The sequence below is a fragment of the Strigops habroptila genome (genome assembly GCF_004027225.2).
Source record: "Strigops habroptila isolate Jane chromosome 13 unlocalized genomic scaffold, bStrHab1.2.pri S16, whole genome shotgun sequence".
Taxonomy (NCBI): domain Eukaryota; kingdom Metazoa; phylum Chordata; class Aves; order Psittaciformes; family Psittacidae; genus Strigops; species Strigops habroptila.
In genome coordinates, this window is record NW_022651054.1 from 12,086,129 (window position 1) to 12,106,305 (window position 20,177).

The 20,177-nt window shown below is 39.1% G+C and overlaps 1 protein-coding gene across 1 annotated transcript in view; it reads left to right on the forward strand.

Moving 5' to 3' along the window:
• Positions 1 to 20,177, forward strand: part of PITPNM3 (PITPNM family member 3) — a 75,534-nt gene that overhangs the window by 32,145 nt on the left and 23,212 nt on the right. Inside the window, exons 6-10 of the mRNA XM_030472960.1 lie at positions 2,840 to 3,029; positions 5,201 to 5,320; positions 10,152 to 10,333; positions 13,005 to 13,174; positions 18,584 to 18,754. Of these exons, the coding sequence (XP_030328820.1) occupies positions 2,840 to 3,029; positions 5,201 to 5,320; positions 10,152 to 10,333; positions 13,005 to 13,174; positions 18,584 to 18,754 (833 nt within the window). The remainder of the gene's footprint in view (positions 1 to 2,839; positions 3,030 to 5,200; positions 5,321 to 10,151; positions 10,334 to 13,004; positions 13,175 to 18,583; positions 18,755 to 20,177) is intronic.

The following is a 20,177-nucleotide window of genomic DNA, read 5'->3' on the forward strand; positions in this document are numbered from 1 at the left end:
AGAAAATATCCCAGAGTGGATCAACTGGTAGGCTTTTTATAGCCTTCGTATAGCCTTCATATAGCCTTCATCTGATTTGATGAGCATACATTGATTCACACCTCAGACGAGAGCTCCTAAATTACAATATTAGCCAAACAGGAAAATAGTAATTGTGAACTGGGGGGAGGGGAGAACAGGAGAGAGAAGGAAAAAAAAGGCCAAAAGTTACATTTAGGAAGCAAGCACTGAAATAGGAAAGTAAGCGTATGAATAATCAGATGAGATGAAAGTGTTTTGTTGGATGAGTTTTAGAGTGCTCAGGCCCTTGCCTGCTCCTTGTGCAGTGGTGGGTCCTGCAAGGGAAGCTCTTGGGGTTGCATTTTCCTAATCAATTTTAAAATACTTTTATAATTTAATTAGAAAGTGTATGGCGAAGTTCAGTCATTATGATCTGCGTATTTTCTATTCCTTGTTTTTCTTTTATCGTGAAAGTGGAAGTGGTAAATGCATATGCTGGCATTCAGAAACAGCAATAGCAGGTCCCTAGGACTGTCAGTGTAGAATGCAGGTAGCTAAACCGTAACGTCAAAAACTGTTGTATGACAGTTATTCAAACAAGTACTACCATATGGGTTGATCTCCCCTCTGCTTTTTCTTCTCACCTCTGCCATGGTCAGGGACTTCTGGCCTGAGCAAGTTTTGAGGAGAGATCAGTATTTTGTCTTGATCTGCATCTAGCCAGATGCTTTCTGCATTCAGAATATGCTTTTATTCCCTTGTTCCTCCTTTTCTGCCTCCTCCCCCTGGGGTTGAATAACCCCTTCTCCCCCATCTCCATGGTGCAGTCTCAGTTATCCCTGCTGGCAGATGCCACTGCCCCATCAATCACTTCTTCCCTGGGAGCAAGGTTTACTCTTACCCACCATGGAAGACCAGTTCTGTCTTGCAGCTTGGTTGTTTGCTGCCTTTTCTCAGAGAGGTGTTAGGTTCTAAAACTAGTGACTTTATCTGTCAGGCTGTTATATTTAGTGATTTCAGCTCCTTCCTTCTGATTTCCCTGTCCATCTCCAGCCTTTCAAGTGTGGTGTTTACAAGCTGGTGCTTTGGGAACGGCCTCCCACAGTGTCCTGCCAATATATCAAGATAACAAGATGGGCTTCTCGGCTCCAGCACTGGTATTTTACCTACTAGCTTCAGCACTAATCCTTAGTACGTCCCCTATGATAAACAACTTCATCTCTTCCATACAGTCTTTCAGTGGTCTGGAGCTTTCTTCCTTTTGTGTTGTGTCTACAGTAACAACAGATGTCTCTGTGGTTGCAACCTTTACAATAAAATACATTGGAATTGAAAAATCCAGACCCTCATTTCTAAGCCAGTTAACTGTGATGAATTGTCTAGACAATAATTGCTCAGTTTGATCTATGTTCCTTTACCCACAAAAAATAAAGAGCTGTTAGTTTGGGTGTTTTCCCCACTGACTCTGTTTTGTGGTGTTCTCTTGTGAATATTGTTTGCATTTTACTTTTATTGTGAAAACATATGCATTCACTTAATTTTTTTTTGCTTTTGTGTTTCTCCCTTTCCCTTTCTGAGGTGTTATCTGCCAGTTGTTGTAGTAAATGAGGCCTTTTTATGTAGTTTTTTAAGGTTCGTTTTTCATTTTTGAGAGTTAGTATTCATAACGACATCTGCTGTGCACTTGGGTGATCTGATCAGCTGGCAAAATGAAGCTGTGTTTATTGGTACATTGACACAGCTTGGCAGAGCACCTGAGCTCCAGCACATAGAAACTGTTACACTACTTTGGATGAAAAATACAAATCACTGGAGTGCTTCAGCAAGAGGCAAGTGTGGAAATGGCCAGTGAGGCTCAGGACATGAACACAGACCAGCTTCCATACATGAGCATTGCAAGTCTTCTGTTCTTCCATTACCCCGGGAATAGTCTCAAGGATGCAGGTTTTAGAAAACACATAGACTAATTCCATTTCAGGCAGCTTGCTTTTTAGTATTGTGATAGCTCATGAAGTTCCTAAAGAAAGTGAATACGAAATAGCATTGAAGTTGCGTACCTGCAGCTTTGGATAAACTTTTGATAAGCTGAATACTTCTGACTTTCCTTTAATCTTTAAAGGACAGTCAACTTACTGTGAGAGATTCTGGCACACAGTAATGTGCCTTGCATCTTTGGCTCTCTGTGAATTGTTTTCCCCACTTATCAATAAAAATCAGTCAAAACACAACTGGCAGATTTACCTGGCAACTTGCAGGGTGCACATCCAAGCTGAAATAAAGCTGACAACCTATCAAATTTAAGCCTGCATTTTCAGTCGAGCCACTCCTTTTGCAAAGTGTTAGTATGCAAACATACACATATGATTTCAGAATGTGTACAGCTTTGTTCCATCTTTTTGAAAAGATGAGACACTGAGAAAAATGTTTTTATATGCTTTTGAAAAATAAATCTATTACACTTGTGTTCTAGGAAGCAATATTCCATTGTGATGGTTGGATCCTGATCTTTGATGTTGTAAGTTGTTATATGGGGGAAAAAAAAAGCTGAAATGGAATAATCTTTTTGCTCTTCTAAATTATGTCTACTTTTATGTGGAAAAAAATGCACCAAGTATTCTTAACTACAGAAATGCCTTCTAGCATGATCTCATTCACATAAAGCAGTAACTGATCTTTTTTTTTAAGCAGTTGAATTCTGTGAGAAAATGATTCTTCCTGTAGTCTCTCATTGTGAACTGCAATAGCCCAACCCATTTCTGTTAATAAGCAACTTGTTCATGCTCTAATGCTGTGTGCTGCCTCTTTCATTTTTCCTGATGATAGCATGTTCCTTCTCTAGCCTAAATCCCTACAGCTACGATGAGAGCTGTCTCAGCAGCAGTGAAGACCACATCCCACTGGCTGCCTTGCCCTTGCTGGCTGTTTCATCCCCTCAGTACCAGGATGCAGTTGCCATGGTGATCAGTAGAGCCAATCAAGTTTACAATGAATTTCTCAAATCTACAGATGGGGCTGGTTTTAATGGACAGGTAGGACTGTTTTCTCTTACATCAAAGTAAAATTCCTTCAGAACAAGGCTGTTTCTTTTCAAGCCATTGTGTTGAAGACTTTGAGTTATGGGTGTGAGACAATACTGCAAGACATGATGAATGAATGTTAGCGTAGGATGATCTATGCAAAATGCCTTCTCAGTGTCCAGCATGAGAAAGACACTTCTGGAATCCTGTGCAGTATCTAACCTGGACTTACTCAGTCGGTAGAAGATGCTATACCTTCTCCCACAATTAGTTTGACCCATAAGCTCTTACCAAATATTGCTATAAATTCTGGTAAAAGTGTAAGAGCCTTAGTTGTGCAGTTAAGTGTGGTATGCTAAGCAGTGAACAAGCATGCCAGCCCAAGACAAATAACAGTCTGTTACTGAGTTTCTCATGCATCTGTTATAGCTGATAGAAAAGTTGGGACATCTCTGACTAAGAGCATAAGGAATCCAATATTTAGCTATTACTATTTTTTTTTTTTGCCTCCACCACAGTAGTAATAAAACAATTGACAGTAAAGAAGTTACAAAGAAGTCTACGTGGCGTGTTTTACAAACCATGTAAATATTTTAACTGGAAAGGTCTGTATGACCCATGTATGCTCCACGGAATTTTCACTATCCACAATTACCAGCATTGTTAAAATGGAAGTGAATTCTCTGTGCTGTCTACAGTGCTTTGCTTTGGTCCTTGTAAATCTCAACTCTACCTCTGAATAAGTCCTGTACTTTCAAAATACATGCCATATAACCTGACCCCCACCCTGTGTGAATCCTTTCATATTTTGATCTCTTCTGTCCATTTATATTGCAAATTCATTAGATAAGAGATTACCTTTCTAGTTTTATACTGTATCTGGAACAAGTTAACTCCATTACCTTAATGCCAATAATAATGAGGATTAGAAATGGAATGGTAAATTGAAGGATATACTATTAATCCTGCACAAAATGTGCTGTTAATTTTATTAAGATTACCTGTATCATATAATTTTCAGTTGTTTGTGGATGTTATTGTGTGGTGTACAGATCTGAAAATCTGAGGGTAAATCAGCATGCTGTTGAATTGTATACAACTTTAGAGCCAGAATTGTCTTAGGAGAGATGTTACCTTAATGTATTTTGATATTTTATTTTATTTTTTTTCAATGGTTTATCCCAAGAAATGTACTCAATTAAAAGAGGGTGGTATGTGGAGAAGCAGTAAGAGAACTTTGAGGTTTTTCTCTAAATGCATCTTGAAGCACTCACTTTTCCTAACATGCTTCACTTTGAAGAAATCATGCACAACATCCTGTCATCCAAAAATTGTAGTTTAGTGTTGTAGCCAAGCTGAATTAAGGCTAGAAGCAAGTTAAGGTTTGTAAGAAGAGGTGATGTCTTCTGTTAAATTAATTGGACTTGGGAACAGTAGACGAGGCATTTGTTTCAGTTTGAGAATTGGAGAGAGGGGGTTGCTGGATCCTTTGAACCATGGGGGTTGTTATCAAGGAGAAAGGTAATACAGCTATTACTTATCCTCAGACGCTGGCATGGGAACAGGGAGAAAGAATCATCTTGTTTGGGATGGGGAGGTGTTCAGTGGAATTGGCTTGGGAGGTAGATTCTAGTGTGCCATAAAATTACTCTAACTATTGAATTCCCAATTTTACTACTCTATGTATTTTAGTTCCCACGTCCATACTTTGAAGGTAGCTTCTATATTTATATTAACTGTGAAGCAAGAGTGAATCTCTCTGCTTAATACCTCATTTAAAAGTTCTGTTCCCTTGTCCTGACAGGGGAGTACCAGTCTGGTGTTAATCTGTTGAGATTCTCTTCCCTATATGACTCTGAAGGAAATGTAAGTGGCTTGAAGTCTTTGTGAGACTGGTTGTGCAGTGAGGTGGACTTTTCAAGCTGGGATCTGGCTGCAAGCAGCCACTCCCAGCTGGTCAAAATAGTCCCGAGGACAGATATTCTTGGCATACAGCATATATCTGGAGATAAAAGGAAATGGGGGAAAGTGGCTACATGTTTTCAGCTGCAATAGGAACCAAGGTGTAAAGAAAACCAGCAACAAGGCTGTAAAGACAGCAACTCCTCTGCAGTGCTGTGATGCTTTTTGATTCTTCTAAAATACTTGCTGCATGTCCCAAAAAAATCTTTTTATTTCCTCAGGTGTGCCTCATTGGTGACTGCATTGGAGGAATTTTGGGCTTTGATGCCATCTGCTATAATTCTAATACAGCTGATGAGAGTCGGAACAGTAGCAGGAGGGGAAGCATCAGCAGCATCCAGGTGAAGAGAAAAAATACACCCAGCTGAACCTGTATAGATTCATTCCCTGGAGGAAATCAGCTCCATATAAACCAGAGAAAATTTAAGGATTTGGTAAATTGCCATGATAGCATGGGATTTTGCTCATATATCAGAAAATTGCTGTCTGAAATTTAAGTTTGCAGCTTCAGTTTTATGATATACAGAAATCATTAGTGAAGGCTTTATCTGTAAATCTTTAAAGTAGGGTTACCAAGTGCTCTTTATTGTATCCCGGCTGTAGATGCAAACATATCCTCTCAGTGATCTCTGGCAGGTTCCTGTTTTTGTCAGGTCCTTTTATCTTTCTTTTTATATATTTTGTTTTAATTTGTTCACATAGGGTCTGGAATTCCTTATGCTACTGCCTGGGGGTAGTCTAGCATTAACGTGTTCAAGAATAAGCTTTAGTGACTGGTGAAAGAATGCCTCCTTCCTGATAAGGAATGCAAGTCCCCTGAGGATTTGTGAATAGACCACTGAGCATAACACTGTCTATATGAGTGCTACATTTGGAGGGAAGGGAGGATTAGTTCTAAGTGTGATCCAGGAAAGACTTTTTAATAGTAAAAGCACATTTTTTAAAAAAAGTGATGCTAACATGCAAGCTTCAGTATTACGTTCAACACTAAAAGAAAATTGAAGTTCAACTAATCTTATGCACTTCAGACTCAAGCGGATATGGAAAGGGGGGTGCTGTATTAGAGTTGGCACTGAATGAGGTGCCCACACTCTGTTCTTTGCTGGTTTCTTGACCCTGGCCAAATTGTTTCATCTCTTGATTCTTTTGTTCCTCTCTCCTCAAAAATGGGCTCAGTGATACAATCCGGCTTGGTTCAGTTGAGAGCTATGTGTGTACGACAGCTATGTTGAGAGTATGTGAGTACTCTCGAGCAAAGAGATATCTTCTAAATGTTTCCAGGAAGGAAAGAGAATGACTCACTGTTAATAACATGGCTCTGGATTCTCAGCAGTCAGCCTTTGATAGCAGCGGCACTGACGACAGTGCATTGCAAGCAGAGTAAATGCAAAAATGGTCTTCCTGGATCCCAGTCCTATGGTGGAGTTGATTGTGCAAGGGCTGCTGGTGAGTCTGAGAGTGGGGATCAGGCTTGACGGAGTATAGTTCCTTTGACTTTCCTGGTCTTATAGTTTCCCTATAAGACTGTGAATGTGTAAAATGAATTTGTTCCCAAATCAGTCTTTAGGGGACTATCATATGAACAGCTCCAGAACTAGCACTAACTATAGTTCCTGGGTTCCCTGTTCTTGGGAATAATTAATTATTCATTTGTCACAAAAGCCAGGAGGTCCTCTTGGCTATGGAAGACTATATAGATGGAACAGTGTGGGAAGGTTCATCTCATAGATCATATGCTGTTTGTGTCTTGCATTTTTCTGCAACTCACCACATAATTCCGGAGAACAGGTTAGGTTCTTCAACATCTCTTCTTGACATGAAATCTCACCCCATGTGCACAGGGCTGCTAATGTGCTCCAGTACTGAGTGAGGTTATGGGAAATACATGATCTATGAACTTGTTCTTTATATAGATTCAGAGAAATAGATTCAATTAGCATGTTTTCCATAGTCTGTATGTGTGACTTTTGCCAAGTCTCTTGATCCATCATGCCTCAGTCCTCATCTGTTAAGCCTTGAACTCTTTCTCACATCCTCTGTTTTGTCTAGTTGGATTTTACACTCTTTGCAAATTGCTTAAAAGTAGTGAGCATGAGAAAGTCTGTTTTCACTTGGGGCATTTGCTGTTACGAATTGTGAAGACTGTTCCAATGACACTTCAGCAGTGTAATGCCTGGCATAATGCTGTGTCTGAGAAGACAGGCGTAGTGAGCAGTGGTGGAGAAAATGTAAAGGAGTGTGGGGGAACAGTTGTATGCAACAAGGGAAAAAACAACTTTGAGTCCTACTCTCTTGTACAATGCCTAGCCAATTTTCCAATGACCTTCCCTAGGTTTGTCTCACAGAGATCTAATACCTTGTCCTTCTAAAACTACTTTTTTCTTCTTTCATTGAACTGCCAGTGGCATGTGTGTTTTGAAAGACCTGAATTTTACCCATAGAAAATCAAGTTTAAAATGTGTTGATTTTGACCAAAGAAAATGAAGGCGTCTTCAGCAGTGCAATAATGCCATGTCCTATTAACTTGCTTCGGGTGATGGGTTTTATTCTAGAGTTTAAACAAAAAAAAAAAAAAAAAAGGAGGAAGCAGCTAGGATTCTACTTTGTCTTTAACAGAAAAGTCTTCTCCAGTTAATCAACAAGCACAACTGAAATGCTAGGTATGCTAGGTTAACCTTGATGATAGCAGTGCAGAAGAGGGAGCTTAATGTCAAACTCATGCAAAATTCGGCCTGAGATTGTCTTATGACACAAGAGAAGAGCACACCCTCTGCAAGGAGAATCTGTGATTGAAGCTTAGAGGACAAAGGTGAATTGTTGCTAGCTTTCAGGGAAGAAGATAGTAGCTTCCAGTCCTATAATGTCTTCTTAGTTCTGTGGTGACACAAGCTAATTCTTAAATACTGTGTAGAAACATCGGTGTAACTAAAGTGAAAACATTTGGCTGTACATTACTGTCAATTCTATGCCTTTCTAACAGCCAGCCTTCCTCCTGAGACCACCAGGCAATCAAGAGACCTAAACAAAAATATTGCATCATGTTGAGTTCCTCGCATCTGCTTTCTTGCTCTGTCACCTTTTCTCTCAATCCATTAACAGAAATTACTTTTTAAAAAGTAGTAAGAGCCAAGATGTTGACATATCTGCCATGTGATTTTAACAAAGAGAGCCTTAAAATGTCACCAGGGTTTTGATGAAACTGAGCCTTGACAGCACTGAGAGGGTTTTCGGAAGTCACTGATGTTATGGTGCTTTAGAGCTTGACCTACAGCCCATTTAAATTGTTGGATTTGTCAGTGCATTTCATGGGCTTTGGTTCAGTCTTCTGCTGTGTGTATGTGGATTCACATCCATTTTGTGTGCCACCATGAATACTCTTATGCACTCTAATAAATTTATTCACAGTAAAAACACCAAATTGGAGTTTTAGGCAAAGGTTGCAGGATATTTGTAGCATGCAAGTTACAATTTAAAATCATAAATATATTGAATTTTCATGGCACTGTTGCTTGGGAACAAGCTAGAGATCAGAACTCATCATGAAGGCTAACAGGTAAATAAACACCTCTGCTGTATCAGTTTGAGATAATCAATGAAACATGAGCAGATAAAGAAATGTTGTTCAGTTATGTTCTTGAGAATTCACCTCTGAAGTTATTCTGTGAGAAACACTGTGGTTATAGGAATTTTGGCTTTGAAAAGTCACTGGTGTTCTGGAATAGAGAGAGTTGCTAAAAAGGACTGATGTTATAAGAGAGCTTCAGTGTAAGGTTGTAAACTGCAGGGCAAAGCAAGCTGCATAGAGTCAGGGTCAGCCTGGTCACATAAAAACCACAGTAGAGCCTGGAGCTGGAGCTGGAGCTGGCGTGAACTCAGTGGAAGCATGTATTTTGGGTGGAGATTTTATTTTGGTTTTACAGCACTCCAGCACACAAAGCAGTGGGGACAGCAGCTCCAACATGCAGCAGGAGCCCTCACCTCCTACCTGGCCCTGTGAAATAGTTCTCTGCACTCGTTCACAGTAACAACTACAAGAAGTAGTTTTAACATTGTAGATACATTAGTATTATGCCACGCAAGGTCCTAAATCTTACCACAACTTTAATATGAAAGTTGGCGTGATGTGAATTTTACTGCATTACTAGGAAACACAGAAAGATGTTCCTGCATGCATGTTAAGTTTTCTCATTGTACCATCACAGGAATAATTATCTGTGAACATGCTGATCCTAAACTAATCTTCTACAAGTTACTGAGATGCTGATGGTAGTTGTATGATACCATCTCATGAATTCAAGTACAGCATTGTAAGAGTTTGTAGAATATGGATGAAACCCAATGATTATGCAGTTAGAAGTGGTTTAACTGTATCTGTTCTCCCAGTATGCCTTGTTGATGTTCTCTATCTTTAAAGTTTTGTAAAAATAGATGTCAGGCATTTTCAGACTTATTTTGTTGATCTGAATAGAAGGAGATTTACACAGAATGGGATTACACCGTTGTTAGAAAGAACCAGACCACGCATGCCTCATGCACCCAGATCTCACGCACGAATGGGGGAATTCAGTCCAGTGGCATTTGTTTTGAAAAGCAGCATTTGCACTGGCTACTGAAATGGATGCAGGAATAAAAGTTAGGGGCAATAGGGGTATGTTAGGGAGGATGCTGGTGCAAGCTGCAGAAGTGCTGGAGGAAAGGAATGATAAATCTATTTCCTATTTTACGGGGTACCTTAAAGACATGGTACCACTGGTCTCCTCTCGTATCCCACAGAAGTTCACATTCTTAAAAAATCAGTTCCCCCACCCGTGGAACATTATGGAGCATTAATGTTGTAATGGGCATTTTGTGTGCTCAGGTAAGATCCCTCCTGATTACCTTATGATATTTGTAGTTCTCTAGGAATGATGAAGCCATAAGGGATGAAGCTTTTATGCTACTCCTCCCCACCCCCAAATTCCTGATTCTCCTTCCAGCTTTTAGTCTATATGTCTTAACAGGGAAATTTAGTCTTCAACTCTTTCCTTAAATTCTGCTGCAGAAAGTCTAACCCATTCAACCCTTTCTTGGATAAAGTGAGGTCAACTGTAATAAATGGAGCCATTTCATATAAGCTCTGTCATATTTTGGTCACTGTCTAAGTCTTCCTTTTGCTCTGTTCATTCTCTGAAGGATAATCCCCTCTTAGCAGAGGACTCCAGTCTGGGTGGCAGCAAACGCCTGAGCAAAAGCAATATTGATATCTCGGGAATCATGGAGGATGAGAAGCCAAGGCAGCCGTTGCCTCGGAAACAGAGTGATTCATCCACCTATGACTGTGATCCTATAACCCAGCATCATGCCTTCCTGTCTAGGTAACTCGTGTTTGATGACTGAGTAAAAGAAACAGGCTTGCCATTGAATGGAGCCTGGTGGCACCAGAGCAACATAATCATTTTTATTGTTCGTGGTGTTTCTGGCGGTTTCCTTAAAATCCCTGTATACCTCTCAAAGAAAGTCATAGACATAGTGGGTCCGGTATAAACTTACTTACACATGGAGAGATTTTTATTTAATCTTTATTCACTTGAGAGAGTTTTGAATATACAAAACTCTCACAACTGAATGTTGAATGAATGCAATAATGAAAGAAATGAATGCAAGCACTTCCATTTCTTCAGTGCAACCCACACAAATCAAGATGGATGAATGCTTTATAATTCTAATTTTCTGTTACATTTTTCTTTTCAAAGATCCCTCCGACTTCACTTACAGGCTTTCTATTATTCTGTAAAGAGTGAGATAATTCCTTTAGGTGTTCCCAGTGGTCTATGAGCTATTTGGATCAGCCTTAAAACAAACAAAAAACCTGCATAAATATTTAGTTTAAATGAGTAGGAGGTTGGGAGAGGAAATCTGACTTAATTAGCTTTCCTGGATCCTAAGCAATGTTTAAAACACAGCTTTGATGGGACCATAAGCATTCCCTTTGTCTCATTGTTTCTTCCTGTACTAGGCTATTTGGTTTTTTACTTCTCAGAATTCTTCGGGTTTTTTCCTCTATGCATCATCTTATTTCCTTTATTTCGTTGAGAGTGATGCAGAGGGAGAAGTCCTATTTTGTGTTGAAGTTTCAGTTCTTCTACAGTTAAGTATAGCGCAGACTTACTACTATGCTTTATGTCAAGTGTGGCAGTTCTGTTAGTAGCAGTTAAGGTAATTTTATTTTCTTGCTTTGACTGAATGCACTTTGCTTTTGTTGACTATTCTGCTTTTATTTTCGAACCATTGGGCTTTCTGGATATCGATATGTTGCAGAGTGTCTTCCCTCTGAGGCAGAATGTTTGTTTTTTGCTTGTATGTGACTCAACACATGAAGATTTTTTTGGTCATTCGCTTTTAGGTTCTTGCATAGGGGTACTATTTTTATGTTTATGTGGGTGTGTGTAAAGCACTTCAGACTTGGAGGATCACAGGATAATTAAAAGTCAAAGATAACACGGTTTTGTGGTTTGGGTTTTTTTTTTTTTCATTTCATATGCATCTATAATTTTAAACTGAAAGTTTTACATGCAGCTGTACTACAGCAAGCAGGTAGAAAAGTGTTATCTTCCATTCAAATTTTGGACTCTTCAAACTTTAGGCTGTTGCTAAGTTACTGAGGAATAGTTGAACAAACACAGGCTAAAGACAAGATAAAAAAGTCCTTAGTAAGGTAAAGAGAGGGGGAAAAAACCATAAATGAAACCAAACCATGTCATCCTCTGACCCAACCCTGTACATAGAGAGATTCCAAGCCTTTCTCTTTCTCTCTGTGACACTTCTGTAAGATCATTAAGACTTTTCCCCCCATAAGCTCATTTACTGCAGTTTAGAGGTGGTGTGTCACTGTGAGTAACGAAGTTACAAAGATTGCACTTTCACACTGAAATGTCCTTGTCCTACACACTGTGGTTGCGTTTCAGTGTGTCAGCTTGTGCTTTTTGTCCAAGTGCTTCTAGCACAGAGAGGTAACTCTTAACTGCTGTGCCGATGATGGATTTGATTCTTGTCTGTCTTCATTTCGACCCTGAAGGGGACCTAAGTTTGGCCTGCGGAGTTTCAGTTAGTAGCATCAGGTTATACGGGAATGCCTCAGATAGGAACCTCAGATAGGTTCTCAGATTGAGCCTGGTGTCTTGGGACCAATCTTCAGGATGTCTGGATTCTGATCCATACTTGGCTACTGATGCAGAGTGTAGTGTGCAGATAACTCACGAAGGCTTCAGAGCACTGGTTGAAGTCAGCATGGTCAGCATCTCTCAGTCAGGCTTTGCATGTGCTGGAGGCGTGTTCTGCTCTGTCTCATGACTGGACAGCAGGTGTATATGCTGGTTTTCTGCTTCTGAATGTAGTTATTTCATCTCCAGCAAAACTAAATGAGGGACAAGTTTTTTCTCTGTCAGTGAGGGATAGGTGATCTGTATTTACCTCATGCATGTATGGCATACAAAGTAAATGAAAGTGTTTAAATCAGTTAAGAGATTAAAAGATGTCTATAAACGTAATTAATTTTAACTTGCAATAAATAGCTGAAAAGTAGTGAAATTCTAGTTCATAGCTCAGGGAATGGATTAGAACAATGCTTTTTAGGTACCCATGTAATATACTTAATGACTGTAATCTTTTAATACTAATTGTCCTTATACAACTTGAGTAAGTTAGAATTTGTAGGAGAAGTTTCAGAATAAGTTTACATATATCTGTACTGCTAAAAAGGAGGGGAGGTAAACTGCAATCTTCAGAGTCCTTAAGTAACTTACCATTAAGTATTCTGCAGAATAACTGTAGAAAACTCTTGCATGTTGAAGGTGGTAAATTTACTGAATAGCCGCACTGGAAGTCATGCTAAGTGGCTGCTATACTGCAATATCTATCTACAGTTGGAGGTTTATTGCTTGGATCTAGATACAGGTGCTAGAGCTTTATAAGCAGCCTGTTTTGGGAATGGGATTTTTCTCTGGATGCCCTCTTCATTATTGTTGAATCTGCATTTTGTTTGCCTAGCATCCACTCAAGTGTGTTGAAAGATGGTGCAGACTTTCCGCCTGTGAATTCCAGCCTGTCAGAAGTAAACCTGGGCCGATTTGAGTTCGAGGTGTCTGATTTCTTCCTCTTTGGATCGCCGCTTGGTTTGGTGCTGGCCATGAGGAGTACTGTTCTGCCTGGCCTGGATGGTAAGCTCTTTCCGGGGTTAGAATACAGGCTGCTTAGTCACCTTAGTAAACAAGGAGACCCATGTGAAAGGAGGTAAATAAAGGAGCCTGCTTAAAGACTGGGGAGTGAGGTAAGTTTCTTCCCTTAAAATATCTGAATGTTAGTGTAGGTAGGTACTGAGGTGATGAGGCTTGTTCCAGGGGTGTCACTGCTTACCCATTTACAGTAGCATGTGTTTTGCTCTGCTGTTAATCATATATTCCATGTCGTATAACATGAAGCTTACACCTCACCAAGGATCAGACCTTGAAAAAGATGCCAAAAATAACATCAGTGCTTGGTTCAGCATTGCATCTTATTCATGTCTGGCTTTGTGGGTAAATTTGGCCCTCAGGTGTGTTCGTTGTGAGACATTTTTTCCCTTTCTGGTAACAGAGCCTAGTGATTAGACACATACAAGACTTTTTTGCTTTATTTCTAAATACATCTGGATTTTTTCAATTTTTTGTTAAACTAAGAGCTTACTTTACTTTGCAAAATTCAGTATGTATTTTTTCATTGTATGAGGTTTGGATAGCCCAGTCTTTGTAAGAAGTTATAAGTTCACTTATCAGGTGAGGCGGAAAAAACAGTTGCAATAGTGAGAAGAGACAACAATTCAGGACTCCCAGTTTTTTCTTTTCCATTTACAGACTTTTGAGTAATGTCATTTGACTGAGTTTTCAAAGTCACATTTGATTGTGGGAATAAAGTGGAATGTCATATAAACTGAGAATTATTTTACTTGCCATAATTAAAAATATGACCAAATCCATGTCTTTCAGAGCCTTTAGAAATCCAGTAGGATTTTTTTTAGCAAGTTGCATGACCTTACAAGAGAGCATAATTAAACTCCCATTTTGCATTTCATTCATCATATTAACAGAACTCAGTTTTGTTTGAATAAAAAACCAAAACCCAAAGCTTAGGTAAAGAGAATGGAAATTCATATATCTTTTCCCACAAACAAAGGCTTTTTGCTTCTGTGAAAGAGCTGTCAGGGAAGTGAAGAAAAATTACATATATGATGGCTGACATTGAAAACTGCACTGCAATTTGTTTTTCTGTCTTGGGGATTTCTTTACGAGATTAGCAACACTTTCCTCTGAAGATGGTGGGGGGTTTGCTGGGGGCTTGGGGCAGGGAGTTCAGTGTTTTTTTTCTAGGACTTCATGAGGAAAAATCTGTCAGTATTAATTTACGTGCATGGATTCAAATTCTTTGAGCTAGAATTTGTATTTTTGCAAGATGTTGTGGTTTCCATTTAATGAATCAGAATGGACACATTTAATCTGGAATCACACATGAAACAGAGCATGCATCTGTTTCATTAGATACCTTTTTAGAGTCTTCAAGGACAAATACTGATTAGCAGATGCCAGGTACTGCACAGTAAGTAGAGAATACTGACAGTGTACGGCACAAGAGTACTCAGTGGCAGACACTGACACATTTTTTTGAGTAGCCAGTGGTGGCTGTCAGCAGTTTACTATGTGTGGTAAGCCCTCCCATCAGTCAGTCCTGGTGAGCATAGATGAAATTCACATTTCACTTCAAGGGATTATACACATGTATTGAAAATGTGTGAAAAGTAAATGGAATTGTGGCTTTTTGCAAGAGCGATTGCTCTGAAGTGATATAGGTTTTGTGTGTAATTCTCCAGGCACTCCTCCCCTGGAATGCTGTGCTGCGTATGAAAGCATTTATATATTCAAAAGTGTGACAATTACATTTAAAAGTAATTGTTGGCCATATAAACATGCCCTTTAGAAGTAATGTTGGATTCACAGAGGTGAGTCGTTATGCTAGTGAGAGTGTGGCTAAAACCAAATCTTCATTCCAATTTTTTATTTCCTTGCCAAATGCCTTTTAATTCTCCTGTCAAATATTCTATTGGTCCCTTACTGCTTCCTTGACGCTTCTTCTTGGTTACCCTCTAGCACTCTCTTCGGTGGGCCTCCCACTGTCTAGGCTCAGATCTTATTTTCTAAAGTACTGATCATTTGTGTGTCTGTGCTAGATTCTTGCACTCTCTGTGTGCTGATTATCCTTGGAAGAGGTTTGGTACCCTATGAAAATGTCAACGTTTTTTAGAATTGCAAATATATCACAAGCATTTAGTTACAGCCCAAAAGTGGCATTGTCCTACCTTAGGATGGTTGTAATCGTAGGGTATTCTGCACTTGCTCTTACCAGGAACTAGTGCTGTTAAGTGCTACAGTGGTAGGGAATAATCTTCTTTGGAGCATGATGTGCTGTATTCCTTTGCCAAGTTGGAAAAGGGGTATGCAAACAACCGATAACTCTGAGGATATGCTTTCTTGTTGCCACTAAATACCATAATTTGCCCTCTGCTGACAACTTTCATAACCCTGCTGTTTGCATCCCTGGCTTTGTCTGCCTTCTGTGTGTATGCAGAAGGCAGACATATGCAGAAAAAGTTCCTGTACAAGAAGTATTAGAAGGTGAAATTAGGCAACCGATTTAATTACATTAAGCACTTCCTTTATGTTTGGCTCTGACAGTTAATATTAGGCATGATGAGAAAGAAAGAATAAACCAATATACTACCCACTAGGGAAGGAAGCTGTAGTTCAGTAGAATAATACCCAGTTTTCTGCTCTACTTTGTAAGCACTAGATCCCTACATACATACATCAAAGTTATGGGCTTGCCAAAATACAGTTTTAATTATAACACAATGCAATGTTTTACCTTACAGAATGTATTCCACATTATTTGGGCTCTGAAAGAAAATTTTACTTTTCTTAAAAAAAATTAATTTCTGCTGCACTTAAGTGCTCTTACACAGGTGATCTGTTTCCATTTTTTCTGGCAAATACTAAGAGCAAAATACAGCTTGAAGAAAGCCATCAAAAGTAGTCTCAGATCTTTGCAGTCTTGCTGGTGTTTTCCTTCTGCTTCTCTTGTGATGCAATTAAGTAGAATACATGAGAGAATTTACTCAGTTTTAATAGCACATTACATTGATGGGTGCATTTTGTACCCTACTTTGAGAATATGTTAAGAAAAAAGGGTACTTGATAGTGGTTCCTGGAGAACTGTGGAAAGGTGCCTCATGGAAAAATCTCACAGGCCGTAGTTTTTGCATATGGCTGGCTTAATGGTGGGAAAGGGACAAACGTGGCATGAAGCTCCTATTTATTTGGTAGTAGGAAAGGGAGAAGATTCTATGGTGTCTTCAGTAAGCAGTCTTATCTTCTACTTTCTTTTCATCTGCTACCAGGTGTGCTGATTGATGCACAGAGTCATCGTTTCTAGAAAGATCAACATACAACAGACATCAGAAGTAGGTCTTGGTTATCCTGCAGCTGGAAACTTGGTAATTGCCACTGAAAACAATCTTAAAATGTTTTACAAAGAGAGCTTGGGGTGGGGGAGGAACAACAACCCACAAAGCTTCAGTTAATGCCCCCCAAAACACCTGCATGGTTCAATTTGTGTGGCAAAAATCCTCCAAAATTAAAGAGATATTGCACTGTCCTCAGAGTGACTCAGTGAATGCAAAATACAATATACACTGCATGTCCAAAGAAGAAAAAAGTTAATGGCTTGGCAGAACTGGATTGTATATAGATATATCCTTACTGGAAGATTTGTCCCAGAGCATTTCTTGAGAGGCTATGAGTATTGACATCTTCATGACATGAAGTTAAGTCTCCCAGACAGTTTAGCGCAGAGCGCATGTGATGAAGTGGTCCTGGTAGATGTGGTTCATCATCAAGTATCTTGAGAAGGTTTTTACTATGATCGATGAAAGGTTCATTTCTTACTAGTTTGAGAAGAAACATATTGTGCTTTTATAGAACAAACATTCATACAGAAGACAACAAAACGAAGTATTGCTCATACTATTGCTCAGTATGGCAGTGTTGCTATCACAACTAAGTATCAATCTTTTAAGCCTAGAACTTGATAACACTGACTATATGCCATTAATAGCAACAAGCACCATAACATGAATTTTTAAAGTCCTTCCAGCAACCATCTGGAAAGCACATGGAAAAAAACTATAAGAATATAGTGTTTTCTGATGTAGCTCTTAGGCTTAGTGACTCTCTGTGACTGCAGCAGAGCAAGATGTACAGCATCAAGTTTGCTCAGTGTAGTTTTGCTTATGTACAAATAGCTTGACAGTGGCTCTTGAAAATGAGAAAGAACCTAAGTAGTGTGATTTTGATTTTTTATTATTTTTAAATTCCATGGTGAGTGCTCTGGTGAGAGATGTCACTTAACATAGACTCCTTAGGTCTAATATTCCATGACACCTTACATTAGAACTCTAACATCTTCTTCATAGTTTTCAGTTAAGCATGTGTTTGGCTTCTGCATGGGAACAATGCTGTACCAAACATGTCTTCTAAGGAAAAACATACATATTACTAGGTTTTTGTTACCACCACAAGGAAATAGTAATTCTATCAAAAGAACATCTAGGGTTTATTGTATAGTACAGCAGGTTTGAAAACAAGTCTTGCTTGCATGAAGTTCATGGGGAGCAGACATAATATTCCCAAACATATTTTATAAATACTTCAGTCATTCCTTTACTCTTGTAGTTAATAAACTGGCTGTTGTAACATGTAATACAGTATTATACAAATGGTACTAATTTTAATGAGCCTATAATGAATTGATTTGCTCACAGTGCAAGATTCAGTGTGTTTGAACTGTGATGTGGTGACAAGTGACTACACTGACCATTTTACAGACCTTGTCAGTCTCGTGCGATCACCCATCTGATACAAGTTATGCTTCGGTGCTGTGTGTTTAGTTAAAAGAATGCCTTACTAGCCAAGTAAGTAATGTTCAGATTTGTATTTACAGTGGCAGCTGAAAAACCTCAGCAGCTGCACACCTTCAGCAAGAATCAAGAACATTGCTTTACTATTATAGTATGACCAACCTCATTGCTATACATTAGCTACCATATGGTGACTTCAGAAACTGCAGTGCTTTCTGTCACCTGCTCCTGCTGTCACCTAGATTCAAGTCCTCTGGATGTAACAGGCCCATCAAACCATTTTGCTGGTAAATATTTGAAATGCTGAGCATCATAGCTGTAATGCTTAATAACATATTTACAAGACTTTTAAACTTCTTTTTCCATCCTTCTGTCTATGTCTCTTACTGGTCTCCATGTCTGCTGCATGCCTGCATCTCAGATTGTGATGTGTCTTTAAACTCCTTTGCAGTGAAGTGTTCTTTACATATGAAATAGCAAACAATTTGGTTAAATTTCCTGTGGCCAGATGTGTGCTAGTCTGTAGTTTAAAGAAGACAATATTAACCATGTTTCTGTATAGGCTCCTTGAAAATTGTAAAGGGGCAATATTGAACTCCCTTTCTTTGTCTCATTCTCATCCAAGTATGCCAGGTCCGCCCAGCCTGCAGCCAAGTGTACAGTTTCTTTCACTCTGCTGACCCCTCTGCCTGCAGACTTGAACCATTGCTGGAGAAAAGATTCCACCTCCTGCCTCCATTCAGTATCCCACGGTACCAGAGATACCCACTAGGGGATGGAAGATCTCACCAGTTAGGTACAGTGCCTATTTTCATAGCTCTCCTTACCTGTTGTTCTCTTAAGCATTCTCTCCTCATACAGCTCAAGAGGATTTGAAATACCAATGTTCTAACATGCTAAAAACAAGTCATCTGAGACTGAACAGCACAGACATATTTAGCAAGTGTGGGAGTAAAGAAGGTTACCAAGAAAAATGGTTCTTATATATGAGCTTTGTGATACTAGTTGTGTTAAAGAGGGGTTAGAAGGTGATACCACTGCTTTAGTTGAAGTGTCACTTGCAAAATTCCACGTCTTTGACTATTATTTTAAACAATTTATTTTTGCAATTAATTGAATTTTGGCTAGATCTTCAGATATTGTTTCTCTGATAAAATCATACAGCCATGAAGTATCTTGTCATCTTATGCAAAAAAGGAATTGATCAGTGTGTATCTGTACGTGCATGCAATGCACATTGGATTTACTCTTTTTGCTACACATACAGACATGAATTCAAGCCTCACTAGGGTACCTCAAAAAGCTTTTCAGGATTCAGAATTGAAAGCTGGAAGCTAATATAGTAAAATGGCAGTGTTTTCTATTCATTGGAGCTTGGAGAATTGTATAATTTGGAACCTGTTCTGCGCAGTAGGATACACACAGCCCCTTACTTTTATGAGCTCAAATATGGTGTACTTTGAATGCAAATCAGTTTGAATCTGATGAAATCAGTGCTTGAAAAACAACAATTGATCTTGAGTTGCAGAGAGTTGGTTTCTACGCGTTGGCTTCACTGAAACATTTGAAAATCTGGCTGTTGCTCAGGAATTGACTGAAGTAAAAGCTAAGGTGAGGGACAGTCCAAACTAGGGAGTCTGTGCTCTCTGCTCACCCCAAGTCTGAGTTTTGTTTCAATGAAAATATATATCCTGCTCTGCATTCTAACTTGGAGTTAGTATAAAGCCTAACTGTGCACTTGAAAATCCTGCTGGTTAGGCACAAATTTTGTAACTAAGGCCTATCTAAGGCTACCTTGAAAAGTTGAACTCTAAATAAGTGTCATAGGTGGAATAATTCCGTTAGGCTGCTTTTCAAATTGAAAACCTTGCCTTGGTACGTTGTACCAGCTTTGATATCTGAAGTAAACCCTTCAGATACAGTGATTCTTGAAGCAGAAGCTTTATACGTGAATTGGGAACAACTGGTGGATTTTTTTGAGTTCATGCAAGGCACTGGGTCAGAAGATTCCCCTGCAAAGCCTGTAAGTCTGGAAACCCTGTCTGTTGGATATATCATAAACCAAAAATTCCTGAGTGCTAATGGCCAGCAAATGTTCCATGGTATGGTTTTATATTTCAACCTTTGTGCAGTTAAATCGTTGCTGTGCTTTACACCTAAGCTGCATTCTATTTCAGTGGATGTGAAATCCTTCCATTTAAATACAAGTCCCTTGAGAT